Source organism: Catharus ustulatus, chromosome 22 (genome assembly GCF_009819885.2).
Source record: "Catharus ustulatus isolate bCatUst1 chromosome 22, bCatUst1.pri.v2, whole genome shotgun sequence".
NCBI lineage: Eukaryota > Metazoa > Chordata > Aves > Passeriformes > Turdidae > Catharus > Catharus ustulatus.
Window position 1 is genome coordinate 7,579,071 of NC_046242.1, and position 20,887 is coordinate 7,599,957.

Below are 20,887 nucleotides of genomic sequence, written 5' to 3' on the forward strand. Positions count from 1 at the left end.
AGAGACATGTTCATTTTTATCTGTCTTCCCACAAGTGCATGTGCTGAGCATGATGCCCTGTGCTCTGGGCTGTCCCTGGGCTTAGCTGTGTCCCCATTTCCCTGTGTCCCCCAGCCCTTCACTGGGGGGTGAGGACAGAAAAGACCTTGACTCTGTACAAGCACTTGCTGAGCAGTAATGAAAACATCCCTGTTAGCAGCTCTGTTCTCAGCACAAATCTAAAACATGGCCCCTACCAGCTACTGGAAAGAAAATTAACTGTGTCCCAGCCAAAACCAGCACAAAAGGATGGAGTACAGCAAACAGCTCATCTGAGATACTGTCTAAATGCTATTTTGTTCAGCTTGGGTTTAAATAGGTGACTGAAATTCGGCAGATAAATCAGGAATTGGATACATGTGCCATGCAGAGAGTTACTAGACAGCTCTGCCTTTTTAAAATATCATTGGTTATTTTTTATCAAGTATCTCTGGGTTCCTAACATGGAATAATGACTGTCATATAAATGAATAATTAATCTCTTATCTGCTGGTAGCTACTAAATAGGTAGATAATAATCACTCACAATGAAAATCAGGCCAAAATCTGGGGATAGTTCCAGTGCATATGGGCAGGGATAGAAAACAGCAATGCATGAATTCCACACATAGAAAATACAAACAGGACAACTCATGCTTAAAAGTTTGCTTACTGTTTGTGAGATCTTAAATTAATTTTGAAATAAATCATAGTAAGAAACCAAATAAATGCTGTATCACAGAGTGATTCCTAAATACACCTGTTTCCATGGATAAAAATAGCTAATGATAAATTTAACTAAAGAAAATCATCAGAAGTACTAAGACTGAGATAATATTGATAAGCTCACTTTTTAATCTGGTTTGATAATTTATGTTAGTACAGAATCTCTCTATAGAAAAATAAGGCATGAGGCTCCTCTGCTTTGGTACTTGCACATTTCTGCCCTATAACACTGTTTAGCACTTCCTACAATAAAAGTTCCATTAAGAAATCATTAACAAACTTGTTCAATAATCTAAAATTAGGTTAGGTGAGTATTTAGACATATCTCTAGATTAACTCCATTTATAGAAGTTTCAATAAATAATGTATATCTCTTAATTTTTATTTTCTAAGTACAAACCTGCTTGGAGATTTTTTCCCTTTAAGCCTGACTTTAGATCAGGTCTGCACCTACCAGCACACCTTTTGGCACCTTCACTTGCAAAACCCTTTCTTGTGTTGTTTTTGCCTTTGGGGAAAACACTTGCTGGTTATTGGTTCATGAACTGTAATAAATCAAGGAAAAAATCAGTAGGCTTCTGTGTGGTATAGTCATATCCCAAAGTAATGAACCAAGTGCACAATCTTCATGGAGTTTCTTTACCCAGCTGTGTTTCCAACCACACAAAAAGCTAAATACACATTTGTCTTCCTCTATATCAATATAAACTCTGATTTAATAAGTAGCCAGTTTATTTCCCTAGGTAGCATTTTCATGAGCACAGTGCCTGCTTGCATGTGGTGGCTGATCACCTTGAGGTGGTTTATATTCCAAGATGTCCTTGGAAAGGATCTGTATTCCCAATTGCACCATTTCTGTCTTTCTGAATTTGAACCAACCTGGTTATCAGGAGTGATCATGCCACGTGCTGAGAGTTTGTTTCTGATTTATTTGCTTAGATATCCACATCTATTAGTCAAGCTAAATGTTCTCAGCTGGGGTGTTTGAGCAGCAGGTTGTCTTAGATGAACCCTGGGGTTTGTTGCTTCCCTTCCTGCCCCTCTCAGCACAACCTTCTGGGGCATCAGGAACCCTCTCCCTCATGGGCAGACAAAGCAAGAAGGAGCTTTTAAATATCCATGTCAGTATCTTGAACAAAGCATATTTCTGTGTAAAAGGCTGGCTTACAAATGAGCAAAGGCTTCTGCTCCACCAGGCTGGGAGACCAAGAGTACCCAATAATACCAGAGGAGGCTGTGGTAATGTGGGTGGGCTGGGAGACACCAGAGCTGCACAGGCTAGAAAGTTGGGAAATGGAAAAGGAAATAATTGACAAGGAAACCCAGGTTCTTGGTAAATATTTCTGTTCAGATTTTGATATAGCAACCATGATAAAACCTTTTTGCTCCCACTGCAATTTACCTCTGGATAGGTATTCCTCTTAGTGTTGTTTTCTTTTCCTTTTATTTTGATTTATCTCTGGAAGAGGAAGAAAATTGTCCATGGTGTCGTTCCAGTTAGTCTACAGTGCTTGCTCAAGTCCTGCCAAATGTGTTTTTATTTCCAAAGCTTGTCTTTCAAGGAGTTTCTAAAAGAGAAGCAACAAATTGTGTGCAGCATGGAACAAATGGTTAGTTGGGTTAATTTAAAAAAACATAAACATAATCCAACCACCCCCCACACATGATGATTCATTATAGGGGGAAAAAAAAATACCACCTTTAGTCTTAAGTGCTCTGGCAGAAGTTGTAATATAAAACATACAGCTCCTGTGCCTGTGGTTCCACTGTGCAAAATAAATACACAGCTTGAAAAACATAAACAAACAAAACTAAAATCCCCAAGCCATCATTTTGCATGTAAGGAGGAGACTGAGTGTTGTCTTTGAAGTCACCATGAGTTACTGGAATGTTTATATCCTACTGTTCCGGCCTGTTATTTTTGAGCAGAACTCTCTGGTAGAAAAAAGGCAGAAGGGATTCTCCCAGCAGCTTTGGGAAGTCAGCTGCATGTGCATTCAGGCAATTCCCTGGGGCTGTCCCAGAGCTGGTGCTGGAGCTGACTGCAGGGGTTCATGGCCAGAGCTCTGGGCTGGCTCTGCTGTGTGTTCCAGCTCTGATGTGGCACAGGAGCCCTGCAGACGGGCACGTGCTGTTGACATTTGGATTTTGTACACTTGGCCTTTCCTAGACTGCTCAGGAAAAATATTACCTGCTGTGGACTCTTATCAGAAGGAGGTCAGGTGAGTGCTGGTGCTCTCTGTGTGTGTGATGTCAGATCCCAAATCACTCTGAGCTGCAGTTCTGGCCCTTTGTGCTGCCCCCTGCACCACAAGATACCTGCAGCCTCCTGCCCTGCCTCTGCTCTCCAAAGAGAGATGTGGCAATCTGTGCATCTCCTCTCCTTCCGGCTGTCAGAGCTCCCTCTGTGCTGCTGTGCCAGGGGCACTGGGATCGGTGGGTGCCAGGAGAAGGAGCTGCTGTGCTGGGCTGAGGTGGCTCAGAAGTTCCAGCAAGAGAGGGAAAAGATCAGGGCTCTCACCCTTTCCACTGCAGAGTGGAATTCTGTATGGACATCACTGTCCCTCTCTTGTATGTCTGAAAGGAGGTGATTTAAAGAGAGAGAGTTCCCACAGCCCCTTTTAGAGTTATGGATTTGTTAAGGCTGGAAAAGGCCTCTAAGATCATTGAGTCCAACCATTAACCCAGCATCACCACCGTGTGGAAATTGAAAGGCACCATTTGTCTGGCCATTCACCTGCAAGAAGGCACCTGCTGTTCCTTCCAAGTGCTGTTCTCAGTGCTCTTGGAAGTTTTACTATCTCACATCTTTTCATATTGATTATATGGGGTGTACTGTAGGAAAAAATTGCTTATTTCTTTAATAATGGAGAACTGACTGAGATGGTCTTAAGGCATTCTGGGTATCAGTCAAGTCTGCTATCATCTTCAGCACAGCTGATTCCAAATATTGTATGGAAAATGTTTTTCTGTAAAAACATCTTCTTTTGCACAGACAAGTGCAATGATTTGAACTCTTGAATCTTGGGTCCTCACCAAGGATGGAAGCATGGTGAAAAGATTTATATAAATGAAATAGTTGTAGAGTGCAGAATTACTGTCAAGGGTTTGTCTCCTGGTTGTTTTATGTTCCTACCTTGTTCCTTTGTACCTGTCACTCTTCCAAGGGAAACTATAAATGAAAACCAGATTAAAGTGTTCTCAGAGCATCAGACCCAAAAAAAGCCAATATATGAGAGGAGGCAGCTTTTCAAAGGTGTTATCAGAAATTGAAGTGTATTTTCTGCTCAATGTTGGTTTTTTTCCATCCAGTATCTGTGTCCATGTATCTGTGAAGTATTTGGGAAGAGTTATTGAAAACACAGCTGGTGATGGCTGCCAGGAGACAGACACAGCACAGTTCCAGAGCTTACTTGGAAAGCTTATTCTGTGATGAGAGAAATGAACTTCAATAACTATCATAAGGAATATCTCTACCACACATTGCGTTTCCCATCTGCATGGTGTCTGGAACAGGAATAGCTTTGCTCTCCCTCCTGGGACCTGGGAGCCATCAAGATTCACCCCCCACATCCCACCTTGCCCAGGTGGGGTCAGGCTGGCACCATGTCCTGTTCAAATTTCTCAAATCACCCCAGCTATGTGCAGCTGTGTGTCCATAAATGTGCCTCCTGCACCCTGCCACTTCCTTTTAGGTCATTAATTGGTCTGAAATCACACAGTATCTGAATCAGACACTGTGGACACTGAAAGAAGAGATGTTTCCATTGCTTGGCTTCAGAACTCAGCTGCATTCCTGTGTGCTGCTGCAGAGGCTGTGATTCCTGCTCAGTGCCATGAGGGCACTGAAATGTCAGAGCTGCCCCTCAGAGCTCAGGCATTTTCTAGAGCAGGGGTTGGTGCTGGGAGAGCATCCAGGCTCCCAGCTCAGTGCTCATTTGCACAGGCTCTCAGCAAGGGCCCCAGTAATTGCCTGCCCTGTTTCAGAGCACTGTTTGCTATCTGGGTTACTGGAAGGTGTTGAAACTGTTCTCACAGGGTCTGTGATTGTGGTTCTGATTCAGCTCCTTCTTTGGAAGTCTGTGGGAACCTTTTGTGTGTCTGTGGCAATTGAGTCAGACCTTACATCAACACACATTGGGTGCAGTTTCACTGGATCATGGAAATGCTTAGAGACAACAGCATGGTGCATGAAAGATTTTTGCAGGCCAAAGACTTTTATAGGTTTGTCCCATTTTTTTTTTTTTTCAGAAAGCTGAATTTATAGTCTGTAGGCTGAAGAGTAGGAAAGTGAATCTGCTGTGTCAGTTAATGGATGGTGTGGAAGCAGTGCCTGCCTGTAACATTCCACCTGTCCTGCTTTTGTTGTGCCTGAGCAGGAAATCTCACCTGGGCCAGTGATTTGCTGAGGAGGCAGAGGAAAGAAGGCATGGTTGTTTTATTTCCAGGCTGTGTGTGTCTTGGAAACATCCCTTCTTCTTGTGTTGTCTGATAAAATGTATATTCTGCTTGTCATGCTGCAGCACAGGCCTAACCCCAGGGCATGCTGATGGAACACAAATAATGTCTTATTTCTTAACTCTGTATAAGTGGAAGTCTCTATAATGCTTTAGCATTATGTTTTATAAATAATTATGACAGTATCTTAAGCTCAGCCTTGTTCAAAACATTGAAGGAATGGAAGAAAGGGAAAATATTCCTTAAATAGACTGGGGTTTAATCAGTTGGTGTGAAGAAAAATAAAGAAAAAAATAGTAGTGCTGCATGCAAGTTTCCAAGCAAATGTTAAAATAGAAAGGAATTGTAAAATTTCCTGTCAGCCTTAGAGGATCCTTGCAGGCCTGGGGGACACAAGTCATTCCTGATCTGGGGTCTCTGGGTGTGTGTGGGATGTGTGGCTTGGTCAAACGAGCTCAGAAGGCAAAGCAAGTCACTGCTGCAGTGCCTGGGTGGTCCTGTGATTTGAGGAGTTTACTTCCCAACTGGCTGTGTATTGAGGGTACAGAGAGGGTGCCAAGCTGGTGGTGTAGGATGTGTGCCTTCATGATCCACTGAGATGGTCAGTTATGGGTCTGGAGAAATGTTCCCATTTTTGCAGGCTGTAAACTGATGTGTGTTCAGCATGGATATAAGTGAGGCAGATCATGGATGGTGTTCTTGAAGCCTGGGAGGAAGCACAAAGCTTTAGCAGTTTGGTTAATGATCCTCACAAAGAAAACAATCCATTCATCCCAGGTTTAGGCTCATTAGGAGGCCTGGAAACAAATCTATTAGCAGAGTGGTTCTTGAAGGTTGTGCATATTGTCTGAAAAACAGGATGCAGGAGAGAGAGAATGTGTTATTCAGGCTCTGGCTTCTGTTCAGATGCAAAAGTATGGATTTGAGCCTTTTTTTTGGTTGAGCTCCTGGTTGCCTGCTGATCCAAATGCATCAGTCACTCCTTGGGAAGTGTAAGTGCTTCCTCAATGGCCACACAGCCCTTGGCCTCCTGGGTTGTGCATAAAGGCTGGGAAAAGGACCATTATGTTCTAAGTCATGTGCAAATAGTGGGAAGAAGGGAAAAGTGGTACAGTACCAGGTGCTAAATTAGTCTTTTGAAGTGTTGACATTTCTTTTAAATGTATAAAGTTCCCAGGCTACACAAAACACTGCATTTGCAATTCAGATAAGTCAAATTAGAGTACTAATCTCAACCCTATTTAATAGATTTTGAGCTGGAAATCCCTGGGAGTGGTGCTGATCATCAAGTCTGAAAATATGAGTGATGAAGCCTCATGAGAAGATAGTCACAAAACATCCCAAAGTGTTTAGTGTGGTTTAATAGATTGTCATTTTGTCAGACAGGCTGGATCTAAAGAATGAAATTTAGCTACAGCACGACAAAACCTTGTCAATTAATAACACTTCAAAAAGGAACATGACAAGTGTTCAAGGATGATCATGAATAAGAAGCAACTCCTAAGTAGAAGGAATTGGTAGCTGCACCACTTTCTCTCTGGAATTCTGATGCTAAAAGTGAGGCATCTCTCAGATATGGGCCAAATATTCTGCAAGATCAGCCTTCTGCACAGTTCTTGGAGGCCTCTGGGTCTTGATTGAGTCAGCAAGCCAGGGAAGCATGAAAACACAAAGCAGGAACAAAAATCAGAGTTTGGAATGATTTAAATGGCTCTTCAGCAAAGTTGCCTGCAAGAGCTGACCTGCTGGTGTACTTGATTTTTTAGCATACACAAAGCAAAATATTCCAAGAATCAGCAGAACCAACAGAATGGGAAAAGCTGCAGGGACTGTAACTTTGTGCTAATTTCATTTATACCTTGAAGGATTCCCTTAAAATGTGTCTTTTGTGCACTCTCAAAACTTGTTCTGCATCCTAGTGAGGGCAAAGTGTTCACACCTGGGTGTCTCAGTCAGTGGGCTCAAGCTTTTTTCAGAGGATGATGAGAAATCACAATTTCTGTAATGGTTTCAGGGATAGGGACATGGGGTTGTGCTCTCCAAGAATCTCCAATCCAACCTGTCTGATGGATTTGATCAAATTTTTGCTTAAGAGTTGGTGCAAACCAAAGAGTTTGAGCCAAGACAGCCCATCATGTTAAAGAGGTTGGATCTCACACAGTTCTGCAGACATCACTGCAGGTGGGGATGTTGTTAGTGCTAGGTATCAATGCCTGTAAATGTTTGTTCTGAAAAATCTGACATCTCTTTATTGCTTGCATTTAGGTTTTTCTTGGCTCCTTGTGGCTGGGACACAGCAGCCCATTATTACCTGGGAATATCATTTGGTTCAGGGAATGCCACCCCACATTCCAGCTGCATTTGGGAACCTGTGTGTGTCAAGAACCTTGCAGTGTTTCCACACTTGAAAAACACATTGTATTTCTTCCAATCCTATTTTAGTGATTATGGCTGCACATCTCAGGAAGGAAACTGTGATAGTGCCTAATGCCAGAGATATTTGAGGCAAGTGCTGGTAAGTGTGTCCCACCTGACAGATCTGGAACAAAAAGCAACAATTTGCTTCCGACCCAGAACTCTCAGTGTTCTTAGGGGAACAGTTTTGGAAGATACATTCTGGTGTAATGGCTTTGTAACAGGGATAAATAACCACTATTCCAGCCATGTGAAGGGCCATGGACTCCTCTGGGCCTTACACCAGAGCCAAGGATGAAAAGAAGTGTTTTAACTCTGTTTTCTACCAGGCACTGGGAACATGGGGCTCTTTATGATCCCTGTGATTTATTTGAACATCAGCCTTTTTCTTTAAGGTCTGTTTTACAGCAATGATGCATCTGCTGGATGGAGTTTGGTTAGTGAGCAACCTGGTACCTGCCTCCCAATTGCATCCCAGGTCCCTGTCATTAAACCAATATTAATGACCAAGAAACTAAACTGAGGAATATGTCAATCCCACCATTTACATGTCATAGTATTTTCTACCATGGGCAGGTCAATCAAATGAAAAGCCCTGCAATTAGGGAGCTGAAATGCTGCTTTAACTCAGTTTATTAGGACCTGGTGGTGCTGCTTCATCACCCAGTGTCTTGTAATTAGACTGCCTAATGGGATGGAGAATGGGAATTGGGCTGGCACTTTTTTTTTTTTGCTGCCCAAAAGTGACTGAAAAGCAGCAGAGGATTCCCTCTGGACTGCCACAGCTTTGAAGGGAGGAGAGTGATGGAAACCTGGATTTCAGACACTGCAATTTTAGTGCTGAAAGGGAATTTCACATTCAACATTTGCAAATAGCTCAGATAGCCTTGCCACGGATTTTTGTCCCTCTGAAGCACAAAGCAGCTCTGTGGAAGGAGTGCTGTGGGAGTCTTGCTACTTCCAGGGTGGTTTGGGTTTGTTTTTTATCTCCAGAGCACTTAATTAGGTGTTTCACTTTAGAGCCTCCCTGTAGGTATGCAGTTGTTAAACACTTTAGTTGCTGATTGAAGAGTGTGATGAGTGAAAAAGGAGTATCTTACAGTCTGTATTGGCTATTTTTATATACTAATTAATAATATAAATCTCATCAAATAAGGATGTTTTAATCAACCAGAATCTTAAGTGCATTCCCAAATAAAACTTTCACATTCAATTAAGTGTGCCTGAACAGGCTACCTGGGAGAACTGAAGCCATTAACAAATACTAGAGACAATCAAAGGAAAGGTGAGTGGACTTTGCTTCATCTCCCTTGCTCATTTTTATATTTAAATATGCATTTTGGTCTCTTTCTGCTTTCTGTAGTCTCTTTTCTCCTTGTAGGGCTCTGAGTAGCAGCTGAATTTTCCCGAAAGGGAATTGTTCAGAGGTGAGGTGTTTAGAGCTGAGAATCAGTGGGACACTTAATGCATCCAAATGAGCTGAAGTTTGGAAGTGTTTGACAAAGTGTAAATGGATGCTGCAGAGGAATCAGACCTGCTTTAGAAGCTGTTGTGTAAGTCCATCCTAAATGCAAAGGGTTTCAATTGATTAATAAAGTGCACTAAGGCCTCAGTAAGTCAGTAGCTTGCTGTTAAATCTTGGTGTGGTGTAGCAGACTCGTCTGTAACTCGGTTATAACCTCCAGCCAGCATATGTAGAACAAGTACATGTGAATAAAACCAAAATGAATGTGTGAATAAAACCTGTGAACACTTGAAGGAACAAGGCCTGGAGCATTTGCACTTGAATTTTAGTGACCTGCTTGTCAGAGTTGAGGGGAGGATCTTTGGCTAAGAGAAGCATCCTTTGCCAGACATAAATATTTAAACTAGTGTAATTTCTATGCCAAGCAGGCTTAAGGGAAAAGGAGTGAAGAAAAACCTGGTTAGCATGAATGTGGCAGAGACACAGCAAGTGTGAGGTGGTGTCTGCCATATGGATTTAACTGAATTTAAATACTTCACCTTTGCCAAAGTGGCATCCTCACTCTAGAACCGCTTCTGTCCCATAGAGCCCCTAGTGCTGCTTTGGTGTGTGTTGATACCTGATTGGGAGTGTAAAAATGGAGCCAGACTGTTCTCAAAGGTCCCCAGTGAAAAGATGAGGCAAGGGGCACAAACTGAAATACTGGAAATTTCACTACAACATAAGAAGAAACCATTTTACTTTGAGGATGGTCCAATACTGCATCAGGCTGTCCAGCATGGCTGTGGCTCAAAACTCAGTTGGACATTATCCTGGTCAGCCTGTTGTAGTTGATCCTGCAGAGACCAGGGGACATGGACCAGACTGTTTCCAAAACTCCTTCCAGTCTCAGGTATTCTCTTATTCTGTGAGTGCTTGCAAAGGAGAAGAGCAGCTTAAAAATGGTGATGGAAGACAGACTTAGCATCAAGAGTTCAATTTGAAGGGAGGGAAGTGTAGAACTTAAATAGAATCCAGTCTGATGGAAGTTCTGGGAAATGTTGTGTGCAGTAGTGACTTACAAGTAGTTGTGGTGGTAGAGATGGGGAGTGAGAAGTAGGCATGGGTGAGTGACAGCACACACAGTGAGGGAAGAAAAGAGGAATTCAAACCCAATCACTTCCCTGCAGTGGGACAAATGGCAGCAGCAGCAGCTGCACTGCATCTGCCCTGGGCTGCCCTGCCTGCAGGACTCAGGGCTGATGAGGGCAGAACTCTTGGTGGAGGTGAGAAGGGTGGTTCATAATTACATTTATCTGACAGGTAACTCTAGCATGAACTTCTAAGTGTGCTTGTATCTCTACAGCAAACAGATAAACACTGATAGCTCCCAGCATTGTCTCAGAGCTGATAACCCATCAGTCTGTCTCCAGCTAGTCTCCACCTGAGCATTTGCCCTGCTGGTCCCTTTGTGCCACCCAGAGAATGAGCATAACCCACTCTCTTTGGTTGTAGGAAATCCTGAAACCAGTGCTTAGCCAGCCTCCAAACAGGGGAGAAAAGTACTGATCAGCAAAACATCTCAGTGCACAGTTCTGCCCCCGTGCTGGTTTGTGTTTTGTTCTCTTGGCTGGCAATTCCCATGAGGGATTAAGTAAGATTACTTGTCAATAAAGATAAAGGTATTCATCTTCCATTGTTCCTGCTCAAAGATCTCCCAGATGGTAAGAAATCAAATGGCCAAAATGTGGAGTGAATATTCAGTTACTTAAAATTCTGGGCTGGACTTGACAGGAAGACATGCTCTTCAGGATTGCCATGGAACAATTCTCCAGTACTCTGTAGCCCCTCTCTGCTCTTTACAATATTTATTCTGCTTTTATTAGAGAAGAGTTAGAACCATTGATGTTTGAGAAGGTGAGGCATGTAACTTTGAGCTTCATATCTAGATTTGACATAGCATTCCCATCAAGTATTTGGGCCCAGGACTTGTATCCAGCAATGGAAGCCAGGTGCCTTGGTTATATATATACAAAATTCATAAAGCTTTAGGGGTGCACAGTTTTGGAAGATATATTTAGGCTTATCTGTTCTGCTGTTGCCTTTGTCATCCATCCAGACACAGAATGGAATCTGAAACATCAACCTCATTGTTTAATGTCACTTGTCTCTCGTGCTATGACAGTGTCCTTGTTTGACTTGGAAACTTTCAGATTCTTCAAGGTGAGCCCTCATTCCTGGGAGGGCTGAGAGAATTGGAGCATTTAGTGTTTAAACAAATATGTAATGTCATTGCAGTGCTCAGCTCTTCAGTGACTCCCAGCTAATGAGCTGGAATTTGAGCTGTGACTGTGCAGGAGTCAATGCTCTTCGTCACCACCCCGATACTCAGAGCAGGTTCCTGCTTTGCCTTACCTCATAGCTAATGGTGCATCTTTTGGCAAAAAGTGTGGTGTGTCATCATTAACCACTGAAATCCTGCAAAGTGCTGGGCAAACCTACTGGAGCAGAGGAGGAACTGGTTTTTGCCTGGCCAGAAAATACAAGGAGGGCAAATTCTTGCATGTGATGGCAGCTGTCAAAGGGAACCACGTTCTGCAGCCCTTGAATTGATATTTGAGCCTGTGGAGTTTACTTTGTTCACCTGGTTCCAACTGATCTCTTGTGACTGCTGTGCTACCCTGGCTGCCTAGTGCAAAGCTCAGCCAGCTGGAGAAATACAGGAGTGTAACCCAGGGAAATTAGGTCAATCTCAATGCTTTCTCCTTAGTGTATTGTCATTTCACCACATTTTAGGCTCTGTGTGGCAATCCCTGCTGCCCATGGTAGGAATGACTTAATGCACATCTTCTTTCAGAAGATGCAAACCCTGATTCTATATTCTTGATTTTTGCATAATGTTTATTTAATAGTAAGAGGAAAATATGGCAAAACTCAGCTCAAAGAGGAATTTAATGGTACTGAGTCCTCTTCTACATCAGCTAAATGCATTATCCTCAGGAATTTAAGCCAGCATCCTCACACAGGGAAGGGTACAGGTGCAGGTGCTGTAGCAGTATAAAAGATCCTTCTTTTAGACCAGCAACAGCAGTTTTTAAACTGGTTTTGAATGGTTTGCATTGGTGCTGTGCACACACAGGAATTCATGACTCTGGAGTGACTCTGTGGGATCTCCTCAGTCCATGTGTCCCTCATCTGAAAGCAGCATGTGTTCAGCTTCTTTTGAGACCCTTACAAGCTATTCCACATTCAAATGTAAATACTTAATAACCAAAGCTTAAGGATCATATGATTCTTTAGACAGTAAATCTTGTGGTTCAGAGTTGTACACATATTTGGCAGATAATAGGTTTACCACTGGCAGATAATCTTCTAAAGAACAGTGGCTTTACTCCTTTTGTTAACTAATTAAAAAAGGAGAAAGAAATTCAAGCTGTAATTAGACCTTTTAAAACACATATTACTCCCTAAATGGTCTGTACAACTAGGATAAATGTATAATTAGGAGGTTTCACCAAACATGATTAAAGCCTGTCATGTATCCTAGGACATCAGACATTTATGTGTGCAGGAGACTGAGAGTAAAGTCAGTATGAAGGTGTGGATAGAAACCACATCATGTATTTTATCTGTTGGACCTGATGTTCTTAGAGGTCTTTTCTAACCTAAACAATTCAATAGTTCTGTATTATAAATACTTAACTCCAACTATGAAAGTTTTTTTTTCAGATGTAAATTCTGGAAGGATTGTCACATCCATGGCTTCTAGTGTTTGGTGACACTGGTGACAGGAATGAGACTCAGTCCCTAGACCCCATGATCTGTCACACTTGTTGTCTATGGTTTGCTGATAGTTTAAGGAATGGAGAGTTGATAGGCAGAGTTTTCTATTCCTTATTGGCACATCCCCAAGGATCTGTATCCCTTCTGAAATGCACTTCTATTTGGAGGAATTGGGTTTCTTTTGCTTTATGGCTAGAGGGTGTTTTTCCTTCTATGTATTTATGAGATGGGAAGAAGAGAGCATGTCCATTGATCCTTGGCACCTCCCATTCATAGGTGTGAGTGCTTCCTCCATGCATTAATTTCTGGTGGTGTCATCTCTTGAAGGGAAATTCCCAGGAAGGCTGTGGCAGTTCTGGGTCTCTGCAGCCACCATTCTTTCCATCTTTTGGTGGTTTATTGTGTACTGGAATCTTCCCTGGCTTGTGTCCCACCAGCCATACAAGCTGGATAAAGGGGCTGGAAGCTCTTTTGCATCCTGAATTGCCCCTGGAACTTGTATCAGTCAGGTTGTGTGGCTCAGGTGTCCCTTCCCAGTGGCACATCCAGGCTGGTGCCTTGGCACAGAGCTGCTCCATGGCTGTGGAATCTTGGCTAGGAGGGGGATTGAGGCTGTGCACTCATTCCAAAAACCCCAGTGCATGTCTCCAAACCAGGAGATGTTGGCAGCTCTCATGGAGGTGCAGACAGCCTCTGATATGACTGCTTTCCAAAACTGAAGACAAATTAGTTTGTCCTAACAGTGCCTTGTTTCAAAAAATCTTCAGTTTCAAGCATTTCATTTTAGGAAAACACTGTTGATAAGTGTTGAAGTTGCTGGGTTTAACCTATGGGGAAGGAATTAGTTCAGGTCCTGAAAGCTGACTCAGATATTTTCAATTTTCCTGCCAGAAACCTACTTGCACAGATGAACAAATTACAGCAGAGTTACCAAGTCATATAGAAAGGAATGAGCTTCTTCAATATATATCAATTTCTGCTTGGGGAACAGTGAAATTCAGTTAGAGTCTGAGCTGCCTGTTCTGCTTTTGAGCACCAACAGAATTGAGCTGGTGTCAGCCCTTTTTCTCTCATTAAACTCCTGAGAACCTTGAGGCAGGACATAAATGGAAAAGCAGTGGGGGGAAAATCCAGTGCAGAGGAAATGGCAGAGGTGTCCTGCTACAGCTGTGGAGGAGAACAGAATTTTCCTCAGCATGTGGAATATCTGACTTTGCCATGTGTTTGTGCAGGTTGTCATGTCCACATGCACTTGGAGAGGAAATGGGATGTTCCTATGTGTGTAGAAATGTACACAAAAAATAGCAGTTGTCTGTATTGCATATGGAGTGGTTTTGGGACCAGTTTGTGAGTGGTTCATGGAATGCCTGTGGTCCAAATGAGCAGCAGCATAAGAATTTTGGAGTTGTGCTGTTGTTTGTATTTTTTTCTTATATGAAAAACAAAAAGACAAGGCCTGTCATGGATGGAACCACTTTTTGTCTTGGGGAGCTCCCCAGCTGTGCCTCTTCAGAGACAACTAAAACATAAGTTTTTGAGTGACTGATTAGGGATGGAAGATGGGGGGTCCCAGCTCATTTTAACAAATTAATTTTATCATATGAGTTCCAACAGGGTGTATGCTAGCCAAAGAGCCCAAAGAACTGGTAAGAACAGGAATTAGCTCTTTAATCCTAGATATAGAGCTCCAAAACCAGGCACAGTATAGAACCAACTAGAAATAATTCCCAGAATTGTTTTAGATTTTTGTATGTTTAATCTTGTTGTCACAACTTAATGGCTGCATGATCCATAGTCTTGAATATCTGATCTCAGGAGGGCAATACTATTCAGGTCTTTATGTGGATTATGCTTTTTAAGACTGCTTTTATTCCCAGATGAAGTCAAAATCTCCTTACTTAAGTTTGAATACCACTGCGTCAAAGAACATAGTTTAAATATTAAACAGATATTTGGAGTGTGTCAGCATGGGATAAGCCAGGGAGGAGGATTTGAGGAGGAACTGAGAGAGAAGAGTGAATGCTGCAGATAATTTCATTGTATTGGGAACCTGATTCTGTGGTATTGATGAAACTGAGTCACTCTACCACAAAAGGAATACTTGGTATCGTTTCCCTGCTTTGCTCAAGGGAAAAAAAGGAATCTTCCAGCAACATTGTTTGGAGGAAATTCCTACCCAGTGCATTCACTGGGAGTGATACCAGCTGGTGTGCACAAAATTGTGTCATTTTCTGGAGGTATTTCAAATTTAAGGAACATCCACTGCATTTACAAACTTGTCATTCTTCAGGTGCAAGTAACATTGTCCATGCTCATCCCAGGCAGGTGACTACTTTGCCTGTCACCCTCTCTGTGATCCACATCTAAACTTCATCAGAAACCACAGCCAGCCTCCAGCTCCCTGCTTTCTAATTCTGCATGACTCAGCCTTTCAGCACGTTATAAATACTGTTGCTCTTTCAAAATACATGGGTTACCTGTGCACCAGAGACTGCCAGCATATTTCTGCAGTGGAGTGGCTGAGCATTGGGAAATTGCCATCAATTAAATCACTTGAGTCACAGTGCTGCCCTTTCTGCTCACACCCACGTGTGTGAGTTATGTGCACGCAGCTTTTGGGAGATGTATGAATGTGAGCAGCACTGCACACACCCTGCCAGCAAACAAGGAACTTGTATTCCTGCAGAAAAGGGGTATTGCACCAGAATTCACACCAAAATATGAGGAAGTAAAGAGTACACAAAAGTATTCTGGTTTTGTGGCTATTGGAACCCTCAAAATACTCTTCAACCAGGGATTACAGTGAGGAGAACAATGCAAACACGTCAGTGGTAGATTTTTGTCTGCTGATGGATATATTTATGACTGAGGCACGTGGCTTGGAGTCTGCATGGCATTTTCCATGTTTGTGAATGAGACTTGTGCTTGGCTTTGCTGTAGGGCACAAAATCAGCCTTGACTTTTTCCTATCTGAAGAAGAAGAATTGGTAATCGCTCATTTTTCCCAGAGCACTTTCACAGTTAAAGACATATCATAAGTATAGAATCACAGAGTGGTTTGGGTGGGGAAGGAACTTAAGGCCCATCCCATTCCACCCCCTTCCATGGGCAGGGACACCTTCTACTACCCTAGGTTCCTCCAAGCCCTGTCCAGCCTGGCCTTGAACACTCCCAGGATGGGGCATCCACAGCTTCTCTGGGCACCCTGTGCCAGGGCTTCACCACCCTCACAGGAAAGAATTTCTTCCTAATATCTAATTTAAACCTGCCTTCCTTCAGTTTAAATCCCTGCTGTTTTTCTCACAAATGATCTATAGAATAATGACAGTAAATTGAGGATTTGTAGAGGTTGCACTTGTAGAAATAGATTTTTCTGTGCTTACAACTTTCTGCATTGACTGGTTCATTTCTGCCCCTGCAATTATTTCTGGGTGTAGCTCAAGCTGATTAGATGGCTGAGAGTTTGCTTGTGCTCATGTATCAGGTATTCAGGCATCAAAGCATTGTGTCTTAACCTGCACTCAGCAGCACCCAGAAAACTGCAGGGACAGTGAAAGAGCTCAGGTTGAAAATCAGGTCCTTGCAGTTCACAAAAGTGTTGCTTGAAATGGGTCATTGAGAAAATTCTGTTCGATAAACAATTCCTTTTTCCATTGTGTGGTGCTGCATGTGAAATATGCCCTCATTCTGTGGGATTGCCTTTGCCCAGAAAGGCAGGTATTTCCCTGGGCTGCTGGATGCCTCTCCATGCCCCTGCCCTGTATGGCTCCAAGTCATTCCCTGCAGGTCCTGTTCATAGAGCACACGGATGTTCCTGGGGCTCCCAGTAAAGCTCAGGTCTCCTCTGAGAGTTTTGGGGAGCTGTCTGCTGTGCTCAAGGCAAGCGGAGTGAGATAGGTGCTCAGCTCCTTTGAAAGATTCTCTTATTCCATAGCTTTTAATGAAGGAAGACATTTAGTTTGGGGGATTGCAGGTTCAACTCTTTCCCAGCTTTGAAGAGCCTTTAGGATTTCACAGTCAGAACCTGTCCTTGGCATGCTGGGGAGGATGGGTTGTGCTTGGCAGGAGTTGCTGCTTCTGGATCCCAGAGCAGGGTTTGTTACACTCACCCTCCTCCCCAGCCCTTCCCAGTTCAGCAAGAGTGAGCTGGGATCTGGAAACAACTGGGTGTCTTCTGCCTCTTCTAGAATATATTCTTGAATGTCACTGAATAAATGTTTTGTTATTACTTTTCTTTCGTAGCTATCAATCTTCACAAAAATGTAGTCCTTTTCTTCTGGGCAAAAGAGAAATGAAACAACTCTGAAATTCTAAAAATAAGTACAGGAGGATCATTTTGCAGTCACATGAATTTGTATTTCCCTGACTGTTGTCCATCTTGAATTTAAAAAGCCAAGGGGGCACCTGCTAATGTTTCTGTTTCTTTTCTCAGTATTTCTGGCTCCTTGTGCTCTCGCGGGGCTTGGTTGGCATTGGTGAGGCGAGTTATTCCACTATTGCACCAACCATCATTGGAGACCTGTTCACCAAGAACACCAGGACCCTCATGCTGTCTGTGTTCTACTTTGCAATTCCTCTGGGCAGGTGAGTGACACCAAGATTCTTCAATCTACTTTTGGCTTTTCTCTTATATAAACTCACACAGATCTGAAATTGCTAATGATGGTAGCTCTTGACTTTGGCTGGAATGGTTTAGACAGGAAAATATTGTGAGCAGTGACTAATTAGTTGCAGGAATTAGATTCTTTTTTTGGCCTGGTTCATATGTGACTTTTGGGAACTAATGGGAAGTTTACTGTTGGTTTATTTAGTTTTTTTCCTACTTTTTTACGGCAATGTGATGGAAATGGAATAAAAATATTTTAGCTGACTTTTTATTTCAGTAGAGTTTCTTTATCAGCCCAACATAGTATCTGATTGTTGGGACAGGAGGGAATCTGTCATTGTTTTTATTTTTATTTTTATTTTTTATAATAATGGCTGAGCCTCTATTGTGAGATTGTCAGCAAGCTGGCTTTGCATAGTTTGCATACCAGTTCCCAGAGCCAGACAAGATCCTGGGCAAAAGGGCATTATGGGCACATTTCCAGCAGGGAATACAGGGACAACATGTTCCAAACTCAGAGAAAAACTTCTGGTGGGGCATTTTACAAGTTGGAACACTTACCTGAGACATAAAACTCACAAACATCCTTTTGCTCTTGAGGAAAAAGAGAGAAACGAATCCTTAACAGGTAAAAAGAATATTTTACTAAGAGGACCAAGGATTCCAAGTATTCACATAGAAAATTCAGTGAACTAGAAAGAAATTACAAATATTCATCCTGTTGAGCCTGATTCTGGGACTTTGTTATCTCAATATCCAGCAGCAGCATGGATTGCAAGGCCATGGAGGATAGGACAAGGGCTATAAACTGAAAGAAGTTTTGATTGGATATTAGGAAGAAATTCTTCCCCATGAAGGGGGTGAGGCACAGATTCCCAGAGCAGCTGTGGCTGCCCCATCCCTGGAAGTGTCCCAGGCCAGCCTGGATGGGGCTGGGAGCAGCCTGGGGGAGTGGAAGGTGTCCAGGGGGTAGAACTGGATGGATTTTGAGGTCTCTTACAACCCAAACCAGTCTGTGATGATTCATGGTTTGATTTTGGGGCCTGGCTGGGTAAAATGTTCAGTTTTAGGGAGGTTGTAGCTGACAAGCTCCAAAGCTTAGCAGACTCTTCAATAAGGGGGGGGTGGGTCTGAGGAGGGGGGCTCACAGTTGCCCCACTGCAATCCTGGCAACTTTAGCCAAGGCAATCTGAGCAACAAATGCAGCAGTTTTGGAAGAGGATATTTACCCTCAGTTCATGCTGAGAGAAACAGGGCTACATTCACCTTTAGTCTCCTGTGACTTTATGTCTTACATGTGGCTGAAGGTCTCCCATCAAACTTCTTGCATGTACTTCTTGGTCTTTCTTCGAAGCTAATAGAAAATAGTTTCTTCCTGCATAATTAGAACCAAGTGCTATTTAGTGGCAAGGAAAAAAATCTAATGATGGAATATGGTGTGTCCTTGAAAGGCACTTTTTAACTGAAAGTTTGAACATAAAATTGTTTAATATTCCTATTAGCTCAGAGAAAGCCCTGATGTAGAAATGAAATAAATGATTTTTAAGTCTTTGTTTCTTAGATTGAAAGGTCAGCTATAAATTTCCTAATTTCCATCAGATCTGAATATTTTTAGATCAGCAGTGCTGGGCACAGTCACATACCAGCCACCATCTGCTTCAATCCCCATATTTCTTCCTGTAGGACAAGAGAGCTGAGGACACACAGTTGGTTGTGCCTCTCTTTGCCTTTGTCTAAGAACAGCTGTGACTGTGGCACTCTCAAAGCTCTGACCAGCTCTCACCTTGGCCTTTCTTGCAGTGGCTTGGGATACATCACTGGCTCCAGTGTGAAGCAGGTTGCTGGAGACTGGCACTGGGCACTGCGGGTAAGTCCCTCCTAATGACACATCCTGATGAGAGCTGGTGAGTTGATTAGAGTTCCATCACACAATGGCTCAACCTGTTATTATATCTGAGAGGTGAAGGATTGGAAATTACATCTGTGCATCTTAAATGCATGGCAGATGCACTCTCTAAGCAAAGATATGTGGGCTTGGCTTGTGGGACTTGGTGTTTTCCCTGCTTGGGGGCAAGAATTTTCCAATCACTTTGTTATCAATCAATCAATCCTGACTTCTTGATGGGGACAGGAAGACGAGGCATTGCCCTTAAATCAACTCCACAGTCTTTCAGTCTCCTGCTGTCAAGAAACTCTGAGAATGGCTTCCGGCTTTGAGGAAAAAACACTTTGTTCCAGTTTCCGCTTGTTTTTCTGCCCTGAGACAGTCAGTTTCCTTCTATTTTAACCTCTTGGGACCCTGATAAATGGGCTGAAAAGATAATCCACTCCAATCACATACTCACAAACAGCTTGTGCACACAAAGATGTCTTGAAAGAGCTGGGAGGAAGTGGCCCAGCAGAGCTGGTTTCTGACCTTTGGTACTGTGGGTGGCATGTGAGGTGCATTCCCTGGCTCTGGCACTTCAGGGAGACCATGAACCTCAGGAGCTCAGGCCAGCACTGTTTGTAACAGCAGGTGATGAAATACAGGGGTTCCCATCTGAAGCAAATATGCCCTCTGTGACACAGGCCATACCCAGGGTAAGTAAACCAGGAGCATCACCATGAACAGTTCATCTGGAGCTGGGAGAGTGAAGGAATTTCCAGCTGTGCGCCTGGAGTGGAAAGCAGAGAAGCCTAAATCTTCCAATCTCATTAGCAGAAATACTGAAGAGTAACATGAACTTTTGAGCAGAAACCAACACAAGGAGTAAAAACCTCAAAGACCATCCTCTGATCAGTGGGCTTTGACTGGAGCACTCTTGGAAAACCCAAATCTGTCTGTAAAACCCAAATGGTTTATCTGTGAAAAGAGATCATCACTAGGACTTTTCAGATGGTGTAGTCAGAGTTATCCTGAGAAATCCAGGCTGTCTGCAACACTGGACCCCTTACAGGTCATTATTTCCACTATAAATGACCCATTGGTGCAGGATTCCCCAAAATTTGGGGAATCTGGTGAGGTGCACACATCTGTGGTGGTTGCTTTGGACACCATTGCTCAGTCTTTGTAGTCACACAGCACTTACAGAAAGCATCCAGTGTAAAGCAGCTTCCATCCCTGTGGCAATTACTGCACTCTTGCAAGGTGGAAATGATTCCCCAAGATGATGCTTCCCTCTGTGATCTCCTGTGGGCTCCAAATACAGAAGAGGCTGGAAAAGACAGAAGGGCACATGGACAAGTGGCAGCTTTGTCTCTAACAATAAAGTGAGTGTTTCACTGCAGCATTACTGAGTGTTCATGGCTATTGTCCTGGTAGGTACTTAAGCTTTTAGATAAAAATAAGAGACTTACAAGCATCTGGCTGTAGAAAAAACAGAATTTCCAGTATTTTTTTACCAGTGCTGTGTCTTCTCTTCAGCTGTCATAAGGATACTTCATAAGGATTCAAT

General features: G+C 42.9%; 1 protein-coding gene across 4 annotated transcripts in view; it reads left to right on the top strand.

Moving 5' to 3' along the window:
* The window catches only part of LOC117006030 (protein spinster homolog 2-like), a 135,205-nt gene that overhangs the window by 65,579 nt on the left and 48,739 nt on the right, over positions 1-20,887 (top strand). For all 4 annotated transcript variants that reach the window (XR_004419939.2, XM_033078251.2, XM_033078253.2 and 1 more), the window contains exons 4-5: positions 17,277-17,428; positions 19,251-19,317. Coding sequence is in view for 3 of the 4 variants with exons in the window: in XM_033078251.2 (XP_032934142.1) it covers positions 17,277-17,428; positions 19,251-19,317 (219 nt within the window). In the remaining variant the exon portion in view is untranslated. The remainder of the gene's footprint in view (positions 1-17,276; positions 17,429-19,250; positions 19,318-20,887) is intronic.